At 26.0% G+C, this 21,856-nt stretch overlaps 2 protein-coding genes across 8 annotated transcripts in view; both read right to left on the bottom strand.

Annotated features, from left to right (window-relative positions):
* LOC145180593 (mediator of RNA polymerase II transcription subunit 23-like) overlaps window positions 1-19,053 on the bottom strand; it is a 37,800-nt gene extending 18,747 nt beyond the window's left edge. For 2 of the 7 annotated variants that reach the window (XR_016450619.1, XM_090081408.1), the window contains exons 1-27: window positions 18,783-18,871; window positions 18,633-18,664; window positions 17,842-17,932; window positions 17,413-17,537; window positions 16,933-17,044; window positions 16,616-16,717; window positions 16,423-16,485; window positions 16,199-16,240; window positions 14,366-14,545; window positions 14,140-14,235; window positions 13,641-13,835; window positions 13,422-13,508; window positions 11,302-11,358; window positions 11,120-11,203; window positions 10,413-10,486; window positions 10,170-10,240; window positions 9,724-9,886; window positions 9,470-9,636; window positions 7,825-7,999; window positions 6,616-6,712; window positions 6,387-6,459; window positions 4,709-4,778; window positions 4,452-4,597; window positions 4,006-4,072; window positions 3,504-3,557; window positions 3,257-3,392; window positions 3,029-3,100 (exon numbers count right to left, since the gene is read on the bottom strand). Coding sequence is in view for 6 of the 7 variants with exons in the window: in XM_090081408.1 (XP_089937534.1) it covers window positions 3,029-3,100; window positions 3,257-3,392; window positions 3,504-3,557; window positions 4,006-4,072; window positions 4,452-4,597; window positions 4,709-4,778; window positions 6,387-6,459; window positions 6,616-6,712; window positions 7,825-7,999; window positions 9,470-9,636; window positions 9,724-9,886; window positions 10,170-10,240; window positions 10,413-10,486; window positions 11,120-11,203; window positions 11,302-11,358; window positions 13,422-13,508; window positions 13,641-13,835; window positions 14,140-14,235; window positions 14,366-14,545; window positions 16,199-16,240; window positions 16,423-16,485; window positions 16,616-16,717; window positions 16,933-17,044; window positions 17,413-17,537; window positions 17,842-17,932; window positions 18,633-18,664; window positions 18,783-18,830 (2,679 nt within the window). In the remaining variant the exon portion in view is untranslated. Of the gene's footprint in view, window positions 1-3,028; window positions 3,101-3,256; window positions 3,393-3,503; window positions 3,558-4,005; window positions 4,073-4,451; window positions 4,598-4,708; window positions 4,779-6,386; window positions 6,472-6,615; window positions 6,713-7,824; window positions 8,000-9,469; window positions 9,637-9,723; window positions 9,887-10,169; window positions 10,241-10,412; window positions 10,487-11,119; window positions 11,204-11,301; window positions 11,359-13,421; window positions 13,509-13,640; window positions 13,836-14,139; window positions 14,236-14,365; window positions 14,546-16,198; window positions 16,241-16,422; window positions 16,486-16,615; window positions 16,718-16,932; window positions 17,045-17,412; window positions 17,538-17,841; window positions 17,933-18,632; window positions 18,709-18,782; window positions 18,872-18,910 lie in introns of those variants that run through there. The other 5 variants (XM_090081406.1, XM_090081411.1, XM_090081409.1 and 2 more) reach the window with 4 other exon arrangements.
* Window positions 19,054-19,513: 460 nt separating this feature from the next.
* On the bottom strand, window positions 19,514-21,538 carry LOC149891247 (glycerophosphodiester phosphodiesterase 1-like). The gene is made up of 2 exons (XM_090081412.1): window positions 21,413-21,538; window positions 19,514-20,634 (listed from the first exon to the last, which is right to left on the bottom strand). The coding sequence occupies exon 2, from the start codon at window positions 20,609-20,611 to the stop codon at window positions 19,652-19,654; it is 960 nt and encodes a 319-aa protein (XP_089937538.1). The 5' UTR covers window positions 20,612-20,634; window positions 21,413-21,538; the 3' UTR covers window positions 19,514-19,651.
* Window positions 21,539-21,856: the final 318 nt, after the last annotated feature.

Below are 21,856 nucleotides of genomic sequence, written 5' to 3' on the forward strand. Positions count from 1 at the left end.
GCTGTTTCTTTTGTATTAAAGAAGCTGGCTGCAATGAGGGAAGCACAGCACTGTCTTGCAACAACCAAGTTTTATTTTACATTTATTAAGTAAAATTTAAAATTACAATTTTTAAAATAAAAATTTCTTTTTGAAAAGATGGCTTATTAATGCCAGTTCTGTAACGAAAACAGACACACTGAAGACAATTTCTACCACCACATTTTTCAACATTAAAAAGAGAATAGATCTTCCAATGACAGATATAGAATGTATATAGAATGACTGAGATTGGAAGAAATTTAGAGTATGAAGATATTGAACCTAAAGCATCAAATATCATTAAGAACAAATCCTTCTTTCTTGAGAGGTATTGTCACTATCATGGAAACTAGTGGAAGAGGCATACAATCAAAGAGACCTGAAACCATTCAGTTACATCATTAGGGTGAGAAACAATGGTGGCTAAAACTCTTTAAAAGTTGCAATGAACATTTTTGATCCTGAGTCTTCGACAGATGGCAAAAAATTTTAAGCTTGCTGGCAATAAAGTAAAAATTTTGGAAATTGCACAAAAATCTTTGCAGCATTCAAGAGAGCAACTACATCTTAGGAGGATTAATTGAAATGAGAAAATTAAACTGAAATTCTGTGGCAGCAGAATTCTATAAAATTAACTTACTGACAGGCTAAACATGCAGTTGATTAACTGCCAGTAAATTAATTATATATATATATATATATATATATATATATATATATATATATATATATATATATATATATATATATATATATGCATACATACAAACATATACATACAAAATTTAATTATATAAGTATGTTAAATCTAAAAAAAATTTATTTGAGATAATTTTGGAGTTTTTTTCTTTTTTGCTATTAGGGACATGGCAGAAGTTTACCTTCTGAATCTTCAGTTAAAAGTCTTTAAGATTGGCATCTAAAGTATGCTGAAGACAGTCAGTAATACAAGAACATACAGATTTACAAAAATGCGATTGGTCATTGTTTACCACAAGAAAATTTTAACTTTTTAATTAATTGTTATAGTGCCACCTCCTAAACTAAATTTATTTGAACATGTAGTGACTCAGGCTACAGATGTGCTAATGGCCAAAAAGTATCAAAATTCCATGTAGAATTGTATACACCCATGTGTATACAATAAATTTTCATATGCCATATGTACCATAGTAGTGTGCAAAAGTACGCGGACAAGTACATAACTTGAGATAACTTTTGAATGACAAGTCCAATTGCTTTCAAATTTTCACTGAAATGTCAAAAAATTGATTACAATTCTAAAAACAAATGAATTTTTACTAAATCTAAGCAATCTAATCTTAAAAGTTTATTTTACTGAAACATGCGTGTGCAAAAGAATCTGGGCAGAAAAAAATACTTTTTTTTAAAAAGTGTTTAAAAATAAAAAAGGAGATTTTTTTTTTTTAAACACTTTTTAAGTTAAAAATGTTGTAATTCAAAATAAATTTCTTTAATAATTTGTCCCTTGGCATTGATTACTCCTTGAAACCCTTGGCATTGATTACTGCTAGATAGCAACAAGGCATTGAGTCTACCAGCTTCATAACCACATTATTGTCGTTTTTTTTCCCATTCTTGTTACAGAATTTTAAATAAATCATGTTTACTTGTTGGTTTTCGACCTGAAATTTGTTGGTCAAGCTGTTCCCATAGATGCTCAATAGGATTAAAGTCAAAACTTTGTGAAGGCCATTTGATTAATCTAACTCTTTTAGTCCTGAAAAAGTCTTTCACAAGGTGTGAAGTGTGCTTTGGGTCATTGTCCTGCTGAAATATCCATCCTCGAGGCATTTTGTCTTTAGCATGTGATAGCATAACATCCTTAATGATATCTTTGTACATATTTTTGTCCATTATGCCATCAATCAAATGGACAGGACCAACACAATCTCTATTGAAGCAACCCCAGACCATAAAATTTCCACCTCTGTCCTTTACTGTTGGTAGCTGGTATTTAGGATTGTTTCTGTGGCCTTTGGTCGATGAACATATCTAATACCATCAGATCCAAATAACATAAACTTAGATTCATCACTAAAAAGTACTTTTGAACATTGTTCTCTTGACCAATTCAAATGTTCATTTGCAAATCTCAAGCATGCTTTTCGATTCTTTATAGAAAGAAAAGGTTTCTTTGCAGGATGTCTTCCAAAAAGATTTGCAAGCAAAGCTTGGTTGTGTCAACACAACATTTTAAGGTTTTATAAAATTCTTTCATTTCAGCATTTAACAAGACAGCATTTTTGTGTGGATCATTTTTTACAGCACGAGTTAAAATTTTATCTTGTCTTTCAGATGTAATTCAAGGCCTTCCTGACTTTAGAGAGATTCTATTGTTATTTCTTTCCTTATGTCTTTTAAATATATCCGTTACTGCTGATTTTCCTACATCAAACTGATCTGCTATGTCTCTTGTAGTTCTACCTTATTCAATTGCACTCAATACTACGTCTTTGACAACTAAACTTTTATATTTTTGCTTTGTCATTTTTAAAATTTATTTGAAACAATCTCCTTTTTAATTAAAAATACTTTATGTTTTATTTACCATTTTTAAATGTTAAATAAAAGCCAACAACAGTATTGGAATTTATTTTTTTAGTTTTGCCTGGATACTTTTGCACGCGCATATTTCAATAAAATGAACTTTTAAGATTAGATTGCTTAGATTTAGTAAAAACTCATTTGTTTTAAGAATTTTAATCAATTTTCATTCAAAAGTTATCTCAAATTATGCACTTATCCGGTTACTTATCTGGCACGCTACTGTACACTTTGCATGTGCACCATTGTAAAAATCCTTACACAGAGTGCTTTATAAGAAAACCTGCAAATTTTCCAAAGAAGAAGCATTATTCATTTATGTTTTCAACTTTTTCTGTGTCAGGTTAACACAGAAATAAAATATTTAATAAAACACATAAACATAAAAGCTATAAAATATTTAATAAAACACATTAACATAAAAGCTTGAATTACCTACCAAACTCAATATTAGACGATCCAAAGGAATAACTTCATATTTCCATATGATTTCATTTAAATACTGGAATCTCTGCACAAAAAGAAAAACTTTCAAAGAAAGTAAAGAAACTATAACTTGTGAAATAAGTTAAAAAGTAAATACTTGTATGTTATAAAAATACTTCATAAACATTAAGAAAAAACTAAAACGAAAAAAAAAATTAAAATGCCTATTAAGCATCATTACCTTTGGAACTTGAGCACTACTTTGTGGGTTATTTATGTGTAATTTAAAATCAAATACCAAAAAGTCTGCAAAAAACTTGCAACCATTAGCTAGAGGCTTTGATGCATGACTTTTATTAGATATGTTTGTTAAAACTCTTAAAAAAAGTTAAAACATAAAAAAAATTTTTTCTTTAAAATAATAAAACAAATATTAAATACTTCCAAAAGAGTAGTCAACTATAAAAATGGTATTTAAAGCATCTTACTGATGACAGACAAGGGTAATTCTGTTGTGATCTAACAAAATTTTCCAAACTAAGCTAAAAAAAAAATTTAATTCTTAAATCATTACAAATATATTTGTTACTAAAAATGCAACAATAAGCAATCAGCTACATATTGCATTTCTGTTACCTATACTGACCTCAACATAAATCCAAAAGTAATGCAAACTACTGTATCACAAGTGTGATGTAACTATTAAAGGGTATAATACATAATATAATCATATTATGTACTGTATACTATAAATGCATTATTTGTATTTACATTGTGCTTTTTATATTATACTTTAAAAATGATAATCAGAAAAAAAACTTTTTTACATATGTAAAACTCATAATAAAGATCAAGTTCATAATGAAGTTATATGGTAATTAGCAGTTATACCAAAATTGAATGCTACATGATTAGCTCATAAGTTTCAGAAAATGACTACATCACTCTTACAGAAATCAAAAGAATAAAAAGAAGACAAAAAATGTCTACCATAAGAATATTTCAGCTTGTTCTTTTTCGTTGAAGTAGTTTATTATCTCTTCTTCATTCAACAATGCTAAATGATATAAACATAAATATGTTACAGGAACCTTTTATTGTTTACAAGGAAAAAAAAGAAGTGAGAAAAATTAAAAAGAACTAAATAAGAAAAAAAGAAATATATGTTAACTTATAAGTGTTATGTTTCTTTTTTAGTTTTGTCTTCGAAATAGGAAAATTAATGCGTGAAAAAATTAATGTGTAAAAATAACGAGAAAATAATGTGATAAAAAAAAGATAATTATTAACTTTGCCTAAATATAATGACTAAATAAGAAAATAAAATAAAAGCATAAAAAAGAAATAAAAGAAAAAATAGGAAAAGATATAAAAAGTAAAGAAAAGAATAGAAGAACAAGACAGGAAAATAAGTAAGAAAAAAAATAGAAAAATACTTTTTAATTTACGATAATGTTTCTCTACAACTGTCATCAGTGTTTTACCATTCACATCTTCAGCAGTAGCAGCAGCAGCAGCAGGGTCTTGAGCAAAAAGCAGACGCAAAGACAAAGGGAAAGATGCAAGAGTGTAAGGTGACCATCTATAAAAAGTTTAATTTAGAACAATTGCCAATATATAAAGATCAATATTCATTTGGGAAATAATCAACTGCATCTTAAAATAAAAACAACAAAAAAAAGAATAATTTAACCTGTAAGGTGTTAGTTTTAGAGATTCTTTAACAATTGATTCGCACCAAGTAAATGGCAATGAATCAGCTCCTAATACAATTATATAATATGGTGTATTTATTAAAGGGCATTGTGTTAGACAAAAGGTTGTTAATAATTAGGAGCATAGTTGGCTGATATAGAGCATGTTACAAAACAAAAGTCTAATATATTGGTTTAAAAAAAAAAACAGCCTAATACGAACACAAAGAAAATTCAGCACCCTTTAATTGTTAATTACTCAAAAACTACTTAATAAATTTTTTTGCAGAAGGAAGTTAATGTGTTGCTATTTGATTGTACTGGTGTTAATTATTGCTTATCATTGTTATCAGGCTAAGATAAGTTAAAAACAAGCTTTACAACTTTTTTTTCTTTAAAGTCCTTCGTTGTCACAAACTGACATTTTAAAATTGACTGGTGCTGCTAAATAATTAGTTAGATTTATTTTGCAGTGATATAAATAGACTATTGAAAGAAAAGCAGGAAGTGGAAAAAAGAAAGGATTTATATATAAATATAAATCAAAGCCATTTACTCTATAAAAGCAATTCCATGTCAGTTGCAGAGAGACCATTCAGCAAAATTTATATGCAGCCTTTTTAAGATATGCTTTATATTCTTCAGATTTAAGTACTTTTCTAAATGATAGGATAAGTACTTAAATCGGAAGAATATAAAGCATATCATAAAAAGAAAACTCCAAAGCAATCAACTGATGGATGTAAGTTATTGGTCAATTATAAAAGAAATCCTATTGAAAAACAAGAAATTAGCATCAGATGAAAAAGATTTTAAGAAAAAGTGGATAACAGCTTCAAAAAATGTAACTCAAAGCTCAAAGATCCAGGAGATGATGTCAAGTACTTGCAAAAATGTTTGGTTTCTAAGTGTCCAATTAAAAATGTAAAAAATGATTGAAATAATTTAATTACCTTCCTTCTGCAAATAATTAGAAAAATCTGTTAAGAAGTTTTTGAGTAATTAATGATTTAAGGGTTTGTGTTCAACCAATATATAGGTACCCAAAATCAGTCTAATATATTGGTTGGCAAGAAAGTAATTTAAATTTTTCTTTTAGCATTTAATAGCTTTTCTTGAACAAATTAAACAGAATTGACTATTTGATGAAGCAAACATTTTAGAAGAACAGTAGAAAAAATGAGTAACAACAAAAATATGAAAGTTCACTGCTTTGTTAAGTTTAATTTTTAAAATTTCTTTAACTCATGCGAAAGTGTATTAGTCAACTATATTTTCACATGAATCACAGAATTAGGAAAAGAAAAAGCAACTTAAAAATATTCATATGTTTTGATGTCATTCATATGATAGTGACAAAATCATACTTATAATGATTTATAATGTCATAAAATAATCTCATAATATGTTATAAAATATTTTTGTGGTTAAAAAAAAATTTTTATGACATTATCCACAGAAAAAATTTATCAACCAATTGTCAAAGATTTGCCTGTCCTCAAAATATACATCAAACTTTTTTTCAAACATCAAACGTTTAAAAAACAATTTTTTCAAAACTATGAAAAAATTATCAGCATTTATATTTAATTATCAGCAAAAAATCATCAAACTTTGAAATAAATGATCAAAAATTATATTAAATTATATTTCCAAAACAAAGACACAAAAACTCACCAGTGACATGTATTGCTCTCGCTATGCTTAAAATTAAAGCTTTATTCAATTCTTCACAATCTTTTGAGAGAATCTGAATAGCATGCTAATAGTTATAAGTAATTTTCTGAAAGTTTTATGAGAAAAAAAAGTAGCGAGTAATCTTAATTAAAAAATTTGTATTTATCTTTTTATTTTAATCTTTAGACTTACCCTGAAAGAAAAGGTTTGAAATAATTTAAAAGCTTACATTAGAAGGTTCACTTGTGTATCTTTGAGATGAAAGTTGTGCTTGAAGATCAGATGAACCAAATCCCATGATGAGTTTAAGTGCAGTAATAACAACACTAAAGGATAAAAAAAATCATCATCAATATAATCCCTAACACCTTGTAAATTCAATTAGAAAATTGCTCTGCCCTCTAATGATGTTAAATTAAAAAAAGAAAGGAAAACCAAGAAAAAAATGAATTCTGGTACATATTAAAAAACATCTTTTTCAATATTTGAAATTCAGATCAATGATCGCTTAAATACAAAAGAAAAACTTTTTATTTTCATCGAATCAGATATATAATATAGCAATATATATTAGTAGCTTAATGCTTAAGGAAAATTGCAATATGAAATCACAAATATGCAAATAAACATAACATAATGACAGAGTTCTAGGAATTTAAAAAAACTTAAGTAAAAAATAAACTTGAATAAAAGTCAATAATAACATGTGACAATTAAAAATCCAGACAAACTTTAAACCGCTTTGAAATAACTTTAAATGGAACTTGCCCTAAGCCTATGTAAGCAATTTTGGTTAATTTTTCCCAGTGCATAGGAACATGCTCTAAGAAACTGGGGAGAAATCACACATTTTAGGGCAGTGCCCAGGAATTTTGTTGTTCAAAGCTTAAAATTACCCGCAATTACGCTTTGAAATAACTTTAAATGGTCTTAATTTTTAAACGAAAATTTTTTTTTTTTTATGTAATTTGAAAATTTTTTTTTATGTAATTTTGTCAATGAACTTTGATCTTTGTTTAACACAAAACAAAAAAAAATTGAAAAGGGTTTTTAGGAAACATACCCTTGGGGAGGGCTCTTAGGGGTCGAGTAGGGTTTGCTACAATCACTTATTACTGTAAAAAAAAAAATTCTGGTCTTTATGGTAAGATTATGATTGATATTTTACATTTCAAAATCATAAAAAACGTTTGTTCGTAGGAGGCTTGTATTTGAAAAACTGTACGTTCTTGAAAATTGAAAAACGTTTTTTTTTTTAAAAAAAGACCAATACTGCTCCTCTTTTAGTAAAAAGAAGAGGGAACAGTTTTCTCTTAAATTTTGTTTTTACATTATGAATAATTTTCATAATGATTCAACATGTTACTGGAAAGCATGGTAGTAAAATCCCTCAGCATCTTGGTAACTTTTAAAGGATACAAACTTAATTTATACATACCACATTTGAATCTGTGCTTTTTCTAAGTCACCAACAGCAACAACATGATGAAGACTGGAAATGAGGCTCATTCGATAATTAGATTGAATATGATGCAAGCGATAGCTAAACATTTCTAGTAACCCATGAAGAACACTCCATGCTTTACGACGAATGACATTTGGTAAAACTTGACCTGTAAAATTAAAATTTTTAAGTACTTTTTCTAATAATTTAGTAAAAGTTTGTAATACTGTAATAATATTTACAGCTATTCATGAAAGTTTAAATGATTGCAGAATTTTTATCAAGTATGTTTGGTTTTTGTTTAATAAAAAAAAACTGTAAAATGATATCGAATTAATTTTTTTTTATTTATTAAAGAAAAGTAATTAGCTTTAAAATGAATATGAACATATTATAAAAATTTTAATATATAAAATTAATATTTAAAGTGTTCTCCTTTGTTTTTATAGCAAAGATAAACTCGTTTATGCATTGATTCAACTAATTTCATGCACATTAAGCAAAGGTACCTTCAGCCAGTACTCACTCAAAAGTTGCTTCAAATGCTGAGTTGATTGAATTTCATGGTATGTCAGTTGATTGTCGATCCAAGACCAAATATTTTCAATTGGGTTGAGATCTGGTGATCTATGGCAACAGGGCATCACATTGAACTTTTTTTTCAAGAAATATTCTTTGATTGAGTGAGCAGTGTGAGCTGAAGCCCCATCTTGTTGAAAGATAAATTGCTTGCTTCTGTCATACAAGTGTCTGATTGATAGTACTAAACACGTTTTCAATGTGTTCTTGTAGGTGTATTGATTAATTCAGCCTTTGTACAGCTGACAGAAGCCTATACCTTTGTGAGAAAAACATCCCCAGATGCCAACCAAACCTCCACCGCCTTGTCAACGATGTTGCAAAAACCTGTCTGAATTTTTCTCAGTTGCAAATCTTTTGACATAGATTCTTCCCTTGCAGTTTACGACTTGAAAACTAGCTTCATCACTCCAAATAACTTTTGCCCACTGTTGTACAGACCAGTCCAGCCTTTCTTTGGACCACACTCATCGTTTACATTTATCCGTGATTGAAAGAATAGCTTTTCTAGTATTTCATAGCATGTCAGAGATGTCCTTGGTAAGTTCCCAGGTTTTGATGGTTTTTCGAACGCAAGATTTAAAAACGTAAAGTATTTTGCTTATTTGAACGTTTGTGCAATTTTTTGTCCTCGCCATACCAATAAATTGCCAATTGATCTCACTAGAAACTAATTTTCAACCCATTTGCACCCAATTGAAATTAATTTGGAATTTACAATATTTTAAGTTGATTTTTAATGAATTAAAAGCTGCCTAATGATGTTGTGATGAATTTTTTGATTGTAAACTACTCATTTTAACTTTATTTAAAAGTAAAAGAAAATTTTCACACCGGATTTATCAATTAATTAGCAAATAATTGATCCTAAATAAAATTGTTAACTATTTCCATTAGTTTTTTATTCAAGAAAAACCGAAGATTAGATCTTAAAATTCTGTAAACTTTCGTTTATAATACATATATAATACATAACTTTTTTCAAATACTCTTAAAGATTTTTGTTGATAAAGAAAAAATGACCGAACAAAAAAAAATTTTTTTTACAAAATTCACTCACTAATAAAACCTTTTATTCCTAACAACTCAATTTCCATATAAACAAGTAATCTGCTGTAAGTTTCAACTAAAGCTGGTGCCAATGGTAAAACTTGTTGCTGTTCTTGCTGTATTTGAGTTGAAGCTGCAGCAAAATGGTTAATTTTGGAAACTATACCATGGATTAAACTGAAACAAATCTTTGAGCTTTAGAAATATTTATAACTTTATAATTCATAAGGTTATGAAATACCATCAGATTTTAATGCAGCTTACCTCATTTTGGTATGAGCTGTAAGCGAATCAAGTAATTTCATGTCAAGAGGATTAATACTTCCAGATGCCAAACAGTTTTTTGGAAGTTTCACAGTGGTTGAATCATATATTTTGCTTAAAATTTCATTCAGCTGCTGAGGGAAAATATCTCCACTGGTGCTGTCTAAACAAACACATATTTGCTGCATAATTGCATAATTATATATCTTAAATATTTCTCTCATCAATTTGCTGCATAATTGCATAACTACATACTTTTAAATGTTTCTATCATTAATTTGCTGCAGTATACGTAATTATATACTTTTAAATGTTTTTAATCTGTTATACTTATTTTTAAAGGAGTAAAAGTATATTTCACTACATTCATCTTTTTTTTTTCCGTCATGATCATATATATGATGGAAATAAAATTATTGAAAAATATATGTTAATTTAATACTTACATGCATTACACAATAGTGCTAGTTCATAGCCAGTGCGATCATGGGGCTTCTGCAAACTCTCAGATAAGAATCTAAAATTTAACATGATTTTAACTATACAACAATATCTAACAAATAGAATAACTAAACATTAATATTATTTCTAGCAATTTCAAAAAGCAAATTAAAGTTTTTAAAGTGAGAAACAGAAATGGAAAAACAAATTTAATGCAGGAAAAAAAGAAACTCATTTTATTGGCTTACTCAAGTTGCTTTGAAAGAGTAGGTGGTGCTCCATATGAAAACATTGTATCAAGTTGTTGACTTTCTAGTTTAGCCTATGAAAAAACTATTTCATTTTGTGAACATGCAAGTATAATAAATTGCAGAAAGTTAAAGACATTTCCAGGATTTAGAGATCCCCATTTCCAAACTTTTGTTCCATATAAAAGTTACAAAATAAGTCAATAAATATCCTTAGAGATAAGTTTTTAAAAGTTGTTAATGATATTCATTTGAACTTTATGTGTTTTGCATGAATAACTGTGAAACTCAAGGGTTTAGGAGTAACATACATTTTAATACAATTCTGGCTAATAGCATGAAAATATAAAATGATTACAAATTTTCTTTTAGTTGTAAAATTAAGCATAGAGGGGGTTATGAAATATCATGCTTTTGATACTTTTTCCAAAAGGTCAGCCATCATCAAGGTTAATGTTGAATATCATGCTTATTAGCTTATGAAGGAGCTTAAGAAAATAAATTTGACTTTAATGAACTTAATTTATCTTGTAAACAAAAAACTCCTTTTAAATGATTTTGTAATTTACAGCTTTGCTTTTTTGTGAGATGAAAAACACCTTAAATTTCTTTTTTTTTTCAACTAAGTCAGCCATCATTAATGATAATGTTGTATAGTTAGGCAGTTGTAATCAGAATTTATGAGGATGAGAAACATATTAAGTTACCTTTTTTGAGAGGTGCACCCATATACAAGCCATGGAAAATGATGTCACATTTTCAGCAGTAATTGATATAGGAACTGGCAATGGCTGGAAGAAGCATCAACCAGAAAAATAAAAAAAATTGATTACTAACTGTAACATTTTTCAATAAAAACTTAAGAATATTTGAATATTTTAGTACATACTTCTTTCTCAGGATATAATGCTTCAAACAGCTTTATGATATGTGTAAATGCTGATAACTAAAAAAAAATTTACTCTAAAAAGATTAAAGCCTAAACAAATAGTTAAAAAATGAAATAAATATTACTAACATTTCTAATATCTTAACTAAATTTAAGTTAAATACTCAGAAAACTTAAATAAAATACTTGAGGCTCCAACTAAAAATAAATTTCAAGATCAATAAAAAAATGACATCAGTAAACCATTAAAGAAAGTTTTTCTTGTACTGTGATCAGAATAAGGTATCACAAAATTAATCCAGCAGCAGAAACTTAAAATTTATTACGTAAAATTTATTAAAGTAGTTTTAAAAGAATAGTGGTTCGAATACAAACAGCAATCTGGTTTTATTTCTTTTACTGCAATAACAAGAAAACTAACAAGTTGAAATGGAAGTTGATGAAGAGTCCATGCTTAGACTGTTTGAACTATAAATGTTTGTTTGGACTAACAATAAAAGCAGGAATTGTAACATGACCTAAGACTGGCAATTGAATGTATAATAAATGCCACATAAGACAGCAAAGGCTACTTGCTGTATTAGCCTGGTTCGGCCATAAATCAATATTTTAAAGATGCTCAGCCAGATGTTCAATAACATGATTCAAAAAATCTATTATTCAAAATTTTAAGTTATTTTTGTGTGTTCCTTTCGATAAAAAAAAAAAAACAAATCACAAAAAGAATTGTGAAAGTATTAACTGGAATAAAAGTGAAAAACAGTTAAAAATACAAAGTGTATTAAACAAGAAAAAATAAAGACTGAATTTAAAACTTGCTAAAAGTTAAAAAACTTGGTTATTTAGATTACTTTAGTGCTTGGATGTTGCACACTTCTGTTCAGTGCTGCCTTGATGACAAAAAATTTACAAATTCAATTTCAAATTTTACAGTTTTCACCTGTAAAATTTGACATAAATTAAAAAAAGTGATTTGATTGATTGTTTATAGGTTCAGCTGCTTTCTTGCTTTTGATGAAAAAAGGTAGAGAGAAGAAACCAAGAATTTCCAGTTCTTAGGTATCATAAATGAAAGTTGATTGTGCAGATTGCAGACTTGGATATTTCCTCATTAGTTAAATGTTATTTGTTAATAGTTCTAATGAAATTCAGATTTGTTGCTTATGATATTACATGAAAACTTTATATATACATTAGCACATACTATAGTATCATTATTATTACATGCCTTTGGATATAATCCAGACTTTCACATAAATTGGCATGATAAACAAATTAAACTCTGGGATGATATTGAAAATTCTTAAACCATGTGTAACAACTTGGAGTTATATTTCCCAGTTCAGCTGCTATTAAAAGCGTTTTGTATTATCAAAACCAATGCGCACTTTGTTATGTCTTTAACTTTGTTATGTCTTTAACTTTGTTATGTCTTTAACTACTTTTTTTTAAATGTTCTCCTTTTTACATAGCAACAACTTTACATGAAAATTTGCTTTGCATAAAAAACCTCATTTGCTTCACATAAAAAAACCACCTTTTCTTTAAGGCAGTACATAACATAATATCTTAAAAATAGAAGACACTTGTTTTTGTGATAGAAAGGAGTATGAGAAACAAAAACTATGGACTATTTTTTGCCTATAGAAAGTGAACCACCCTAATGTAATAGAGGAAATTGTTCTTCATGTTAATAACTGCCTGGCTTTTCTACAGGTAAGACCATTAGAGTGCTTTTGGGATATGTGGATTTGATGAAAAAAAGAATATTTTAAAACCAGAGAAAAAAAATAATAGATTTGGCTGTTTTTTTTTTCATATGTATATCAACTGTATGAAACCAAAAGGATGAAACTTTTGGAAAAAATGGTTTTACCACTAAGTTGGATTCCTTATGGCAAAAAATTGGAAATTTCAATAGAGTTAACAAATATAATCAATTCGATAATTATTTTTACCATAGATAAATGTTATAATACAAAATTTTATATCTTTAAGCAAATGAAATTTTTATGCATTCTAATGTGCAAATAGCTACTTTCTAATAATACTTTTCATTATAAAAATTTTAAAAAGTTAGCAAAAAACTGTATATGAATTTTGTAACTAAGAAAATTTACTGAGCTCTTTTGAATGCTGCCAGAGATAAACTGCAATAATACCCACATTAGTTGGTCCCTTCCTTTAGACAAGTTCTTGTTAAGCAACTAAAAAAAGCGGGTTTAAAAACAAAACTTCATTTAAAAACAAAACTTCATTTAAAAACAAAACTTCATTTAAAAATCATCATCAATTTTTTTTAAGATAAAAAACAAAAAAAAAAAGAAATGAAATAAAACCTTTTTATGTAGCAACTGCACCATGTGTGGAAAACTGGCAAATTGAAACAGAATAAAGAAAATTAACTGACTTGATAAATGTTGCCATAGCAACTTCAAAGAATTATCTCCATCACTATAATATTCACTTTTTTCCATGGCAACGATCATGAGATCAACAAGAACCTCCTCTAAAGCCTCACATCGCTGTTTCTGCTAAAACATATTTGTGTATTCATATTAAAAAATGTTTGAATAATAAACATCAAAATGACTTTAAAAATTTGTTTGTAATTGCTACTTAATGATTGCTATGAATGAAATGAAAATTCTAATAAATTAAAGTATTTGTAACAACGGTTAAAATTGTGACAGGTTTCCAAAATATCTATGACAAGTCTGACCACCAATCTAGTGGTAAGACTGCAGTAATATTAAAATAGTAAAATCTATTAGTTACTTAATTAAAAAAAAGTTAAAGCTTTTAAAGGCCAGTTTTTTGATAAAAAAATAAAAATACCTGTTTTTTTAAACCAAGCATAGAGCAGACAAAATCACGTGAGTAGGGTTGGGATATAACATAACGTATAAGATTTTTTTGAGGCTCTAATAGCTCCTAAAAATATATATACATAGTAATAAAAAAACTAAACCCACTGTTATATAAACAGGGGCTAAAATCAACTAACTTTTTCAAAATAGATAAAAGCTAATAAACAAATTATATACATTAACAAAATACTTACTTTTTTGTATGGAAGTGGCCCTTTTAAAGGATATCTTAGGGTAGTTGGATCTAAATTCCATACATTGGAGAAACTTGTATGCCCAATTACTGGAATAAGACTTGAGTGTCCTATTATGGACACCATTTGAGCAAGGGGTTTAAAAGTACTTGTAAATGAAGAAAAATCTTTTCCTAAGACCTGTAAATAAAAATTCAAACTCTTTGAAAAATAAATTTTCATTCTAATTTAACAAACCCAAGTCACTCTCAAAAAATCTTAATGATTTGTTTAACATTTAAACTTAAAGTCAAAGTTTTTATGGTTACACAAAACTAGAGTTTATTGTAAACTAAACATTTTGCCTTTAGGGTCACTATTTGGTATATCACTAAAAAGTATATCACTAAGGATATAAAAAACTGAAAATCTTTTTTAGTTTGGTCAATAACAAACTACATTAAAACACCAACAGTTATTATAATCTTGCAAAAACAAAAAAACAAAAACAATAATATTAACAATATTAATAATAACAATAATAATAATAATAATAATAATAATAATAATAATAATAATAATAATAATAATAATAATAATAATAATAATAATAATAATAATATTAACAATATTAATAATAACAATAATAATAATAATAATAATAATAATAATAATAATAATAATAATAATAATAATAATAATAATAATAATAATAATAATAATAATAATAATAAAAGTAATAATAATAATAATAATAATAACAATAATAATAATAATAATAATAATAATAATAATAATAATAATAATAATAATAATAATAATAATAATAATAATAATAATAATAATAATAATAATAATAACAATAACAGTAATATTTGTAATAGTTGTAATAATAATAAATAATAACAATAATAATAAGAACAATAATAATAATAATAAGAACAATAATAATAAAAATAAGAACAATAATAATAATAATAATAACAATAATAATAATTTATATAATAATAATTACAAAAATAATAATATCATAATAATAATTATAACAATAATAATAATAATAACAATAATTATAACAATAATAATAACAATAATAATAACAATAATAATAACAATAACAACAACAACAACAACAACAACAATCATAATAATAATAATCATATTCAAAATAATGATAATAATTTTTATTATACATTATTATAATAAAAATGATAATTTTTATCATACATATTTATATTAGAAAAGAGATTGGTGATTATTCACTACAAAAAAAACCTTCTAGAAATATTCGTTTACCTTAAGTATTTAAAAAAAAAATTTTATTACAACATTTTTTTGGGAGTTTTTTTTTTAAAAAAAAGATCTTATAAAACTCTATAATTTAGCAAGAAATGATCTTATGTGATAAAATTCAAAAGTATGGTTTTAAAGTGCTGATGATTGTTTTTCCCAGTGCAATATATTATTGGCAAATTATTGTAGAAAATTATTGTAGAAAATTATTATAGAAAATTATTGTAGAAAGTTATAGTAGAAAACTATTGTAGAAAATTATTGTAGAAGATTATTGGCGAATGATTTTTCTTAAAAATGCTGAAAAATTGATGGTGTTCTAAATAACTTATTTTTTAATTTTGCTTTATAATTGTGATGTAATAAAGTGAGCATATAATTATACAGATTATTTGCTCACTTTATTACATCACAAATATAAAACTTTATAAAATGACACTACTATAGCTAGCATAACTTAAAACAAGTATAATATTCTTTTAAAAATTCAATATTAAGATCAATCTGCAAAAACTAGTTAATAATTAACATGTAGATTGATCAGTCAATAACTTAACTTACCCAGTGAGGATGAAAGTTATCCACAGGATATAATTTATAAATCTAAAAATCATAATTAAATTTATCTTATAGAAAATCTTAAAGAAAAGAATAATAATTAAAATAAACTGTTTTACTAGAATATTTCAGTTTATGCAGCGGTTAATTTCAAAAAGTAATCATGTACCTCATTTAACAAAAAAAGTAATCATGTACCTCATTTAACACAAAAACTAATCATATACCTCATTTAACACAAAATAGCTTGGGAGTAAACAAACATTTCTATCCAAACCTAAGTCAATAACCTAAATATACAATAATTACAAAATTTGAAAAAGAAAAATTTCTTTTAAACCAAAACAAAAACAAAAGAACATTCTTGCTATTTAGAGTTTGATAAACTTGATAAACTAGAAAATATTTTAAAAAACAAACCTTTTTCGCTTGTTCAACCAAATAAAGTTGAGAATTCATTATTTTTTCAGGTAACTCACTTTTTACTTTACTTAGAAAGATGGAGAAAATTGCTCGAACACTCTTAAAAAATACAAAATAAAAAAAACAATCTTAACTTCAAAGTGAAATAGGTGTCACAACAGTACAAAACCTATGTAGCAATAAACTCACTTTATAAATTTGAAAAAAAAAACCATTAAATGATGCAAATATATTGGGAATAAGTTTAGATGCCATTATGTTAAAACTTTTAACAGTTATAATAATTTAAACTTTTAACAAATTTTTATACTTACTTTATAATCCATAAGTGGTAAAAAGTATACAATAAAATTTAAGCTTTGAACCCACACATGAATATTGGAAAACTTCAGGTGTGAAGAGTCAAGTACAGCCTCACATGCTTTTCTAAAAGTAAAAACAAAAAAATCAGACATGTATCCACCATTCATAAGTAAAAGTTTATTAATACAATCATTCAAATTAATGTTTAATACTGTTAAGAATTTTGCATGAAACTCTGATACACAGAAAAAAAAAGTATTGTTTCCTTTATAAAATTTAGCAACAAACCTGAACATTTTACAACAGTTTATCAAAACATTCAGCAGTAAGATAAGTCCATTTTAATTTTATCAATACACGCAAAGTACAAAAAGTGAAATATTTCCATTTTATAATTGATTTATTGGAAAGGATTGCAACAAAAACAAAAGGATTGTAACTAAAAAAAAAAGCAGTTTAATTTTTGATTGAGATATATGAGTAAACCTTACCTTGCTGGAATAACACCATTTTCTACAACGTACTTTAAAAGGTTAAACATGTGAGAAATTCGTGTGATGGTGTATTGAGTATTTGCATAATCAACAAACCAAGAAATGATTTCCATATTTTGGACCTAAAATATCCACACAAAAAAAAAAAGTGAATTATCTAAGAGACTTAAGTGATAAGAAAAATGAAAAGTTTAATGTCAGTTTTAATCTACCCTCTATTTATTCATCATCATTTAAGATTTATTATTACCATATATAATTATGAATTACTATGTATACATAATGATGGAGTTCTGGATGTAGCAACATCCAGAAATCCTTTTCTGATCCTTAAACCAAAGCAGTTTTTTTGCATTGATCAAAAACAAGAAATGAAAAAAATAACTTAAAAACTTTTGTTTAAAAGATTTTAAAAATTAACATTACCTCTTGTGATATACTATTCCATAATTGCTTGAACGCTTTGAGAAATGATTCTTTCCTGCAATTTTCCTCATCCTCATTATAGATGATTAGACTAAAAATAAAAAATATTGATTTTTTTTTTTTTTTTTTGTAAAATTAATTTTAAGTTATTAACAATAATATTATTAGCATTATAAATTATATCAAAATTAATATTATATCATATAACATTGTTAGTTGTTAGTAGAGATGGGAAACCTTTTTTTTTTAAAAAAATATAAAGCCAACAATAAAAACTTACGAGCCAAAATGATTATTTTTCAAAGAAAAAAACAGAAATTTTTAAAAAGATAATTGAGAACCTGAACTGAACTGAATCATATAAGCAAACAAAAAAAAAACAAAATTAAACTTTAACACTTAGGTTTATTGTCCATGCAAACTTTAGAAACTTTAGAATAAAGAATGGAATGGTTGAATAATACATTATTTATATTTCAGACAATCAACTGTATTGTCCTAATAATTATTTATGGACTAAAAAAATTGCTGATATAAATAATGACACTCAAGCTATTAATGCTGAAGCAACAAAAAAAAAACAATTAAAAAGCTTGAATATGCATCCAACTTCACTCTCTTTGACAAGAACAAAAACCAAACTTTCAGTGAAAAAAAATTGTAAGCACTGAATCCATACCACATTAAAACTTAAACTAAAATTTCTTTCCAAATATTTATTCCCATCTCTAATTGTAAGTAAAGAAAGGATAGTAATAAAAAAAAAACCTGTTACTATTTAAAAGAATTACCCAAAAAATGCGGTTTCCACTGCACGAAAAACCTGTTAAAAGATCAATTTTAGCAACATGCCCTTCAATAGATTACCTTAACAAAATTGTTGAAATATATGAACAAAGAGAAATTTAAAATAAAAAAAATTGATGAAATAAATAGCACACCAATGTTTCCTCAAGTATAGCTTCAAGATGAACTTTGAAGTCTGTCATGTCACTATATTTAGAACTGTTTGTGTGAAAAATAATTTAAATCATTATTTTTAATCCGAAATCAAATAAAGACATCTCACAAGATAAAAATGTATTCACAATTCTCTTTTCAGTAGCAAATAGTGTTTCTTCCTAAAAGGACATAAGATCACTAAACCACATATCAAAAGACATGATAAGCATTCATTACTACTTTTATGTTAAATAAAATTTTACAGAACTTTAACGAGATTTTACAGAACTTTAATGAGATAACAGTTACAAAAAATCAATTTAGTTTTACTAAATGATTGAGACAATTGATTTTATATATATATATGTGTGTGTGTGTGTGTGTGTGTGTGTGTGTGTGTGTGTATATACATATATATACATATATATGTATATATATACATACATACATACATACATACATACATACATACATACATACATACATACATACATACATACATACATACATACATCCATGCATGCATGCATGCATCCATACATACATACATACATACATACATACATACATACATACATACATACATACATACATACATACATACATACATACATACATACATACATACATACATACATACATACATACATACATACATACATACATACATACATACATACATACATATATATGTATATAATATTTAATACATTACATAACATTATTCTTATCCATCTACTTTTTTTTTACTAAAATTTATTTAAATCTAACATTTGAATAAATTTAAGTCACAAAAAATTCATATAACATCATAATAAAAGTATATCAGATTCATATAAAATTCATATAAACTCATAATAAATGTATATTAGATAGGCTCTGGGCAGTTCTCACTGTTAAGCAATGAATCAGTGATTATTGGAACATTTTTAATTGAAAAATACTCTTTTTCTTTTATATTGTTTACAGTCCATACAATGACTTCAATTCCTTGTTTTCTCCAATACTCTATATTGCCATCTTCAAACAAATAATTTTTATACATTGAAACTAATGAGACACCAAGAAAATCTATTAACCAATAATGCAAAGACCACATATAAAAATAATCAAAGATATCAAGGACTAATGTTAAAATGATAGACTGATCTTTATTGGGTTTGCCATTCAAGTTCCTTGATAAAACATAAGGCCTCCAAATGAGACCAGTTCCGAACTGTGGGCATTCTTTACGCACTTTGTACACAATATGAGGCATAAAAGAAGTAATGAATATGAAATTAGGAGCTTCTGGTACCTTAATCAGTAAATCTTTTAAAAAAATTGCTATTCCAGTTGCATTACTTTTGACATCTAAATTTACAGATAACTTGTATTTCATGCAAAGCTTTATTGCATCTATTAAGAGAGGAATCCCTTCAAATTCTACTTTTTCTTTTACACCTTTAGTTATAGTATAATTAACTTTTGAGGCAGCATTCAATTTCTTTAGATCGTTCCACATAAATTCTTTTACAAACCCAGTTGCACCAGTAACACGATCAACTGTTTCATCATGATGAAGAATTGGAACACCATCTTTTGTAAAATCAACATCAATCTCAACAGCAGTTGCTCCATTTCTATAGGCTGTTGTTATAGCTATCAATGTATTCTCTGGAGCTTCAAACTGACCACCTCTATGCCCAATTATAATTGGCTTGTTATTTGGGAAAAGAATCTTCTTTATTGCTTCAGTAGTTTGCTTGGGAAGTTTAAAATGCTTATAAACAAACATAACTGTAACTGCAAGTAGAACAACTATTGCAAACAGTAATTTGCTTTCCATGAGTTGATAAGTATTTCTTGTTTCTAAAAAATAAGTATTATTTTTGGTTATATATATATATATATATATATATATATATATATATATATATATATATATATATATATATATATATTCATATAATAATTCATATATATATATATATATAGTCATACAATAATTTATATATATATATATATATATTCATATAATAATTCATATATATATATATATATATATATATATATATATATATATATATATATATATAGTCATACAATAATTTATATATATATATATATATATATATATATATATTCATATAATAATTCATATATATATATATGTATATATATATATATATATATATATTCATACAATAATTTATATATATATATATATATATATATATATTTATATGTTTTAATTATAATAATTCATATATATAAATATAATTTAATACTGTATTATATTATATTTATACTATATTATATTACATTATATTATAATATAATTTATATATTAAACTTTCATTGAAAAAAATGGATAAAGTGAAGCAGTAAAGAGGTACGATAAACCCAATTCAGTGAAACAACATAAAACAGCGAAATCAATCTAAAATAGCTCCACGTGCTTCTTTCTAAGGAATGAGGAGTATTATTGAAAAGGTCTATTTTGTCATGGACGGAATTTCAGAACCTAAAATATTCTATTTGGAGTGCTCTGAGAAAGATAAAAACAAACTTTTTAAATTATTTATGAGCTGTTCAGTTTTCAACGGAGTGTCTAATCATAGAACGAGCAGAAAAGTTCTTGATTAACCTAAAGACGATTTTTTCCCTGTTTTGCAGTTGGACAGAGCGTGCCAAAATTCTCAAAAATCATTGTCAACACTACATGCTGAAAGATTGTCATCATGATTGATACAAATTCGTTGCCAGAAAAAAACATTAAAATAAACGTTAAGTATCAAATAAAATGTTATTTCATTTGGTTACTTATTTATTTCATTACCCTATGAATTTGACGGATGTTTACGCTTTTTTCCACTTTTTAACAATTAATTTTCTTACCCTAATCTAATTTTAAACTAATTTTACTGAGTCCCATTTTAAGTTATATTCTTTTTGTTCTTTTTATTATTATTATTATTATTATTTTTTAGTTCAGATTCTATGAAACAGTCCAATGTCGGTGTACTCCTTCGTTTTTACATGTCAGTAACAGACTGTTTTTTATCTTTTATTTATCTAAAAATATCTTTTT

The sequence above is a fragment of the Hydra viridissima genome, unplaced genomic scaffold (genome assembly GCF_058129835.1).
Source record: "Hydra viridissima isolate aposymbiotic clone 2 unplaced genomic scaffold, HvirCarnegie_v1 scaffold_3, whole genome shotgun sequence".
Taxonomy (NCBI): domain Eukaryota; kingdom Metazoa; phylum Cnidaria; class Hydrozoa; order Anthoathecata; family Hydridae; genus Hydra; species Hydra viridissima.

Coding starts and splice junctions, on each gene's coding strand:
- LOC149891247 (XM_090081412.1), bottom strand. CDS start 20,611: ATGGAAAGCAAATTACTGTTTGCAATAGTTGTTCTACTTGCAGTTACA.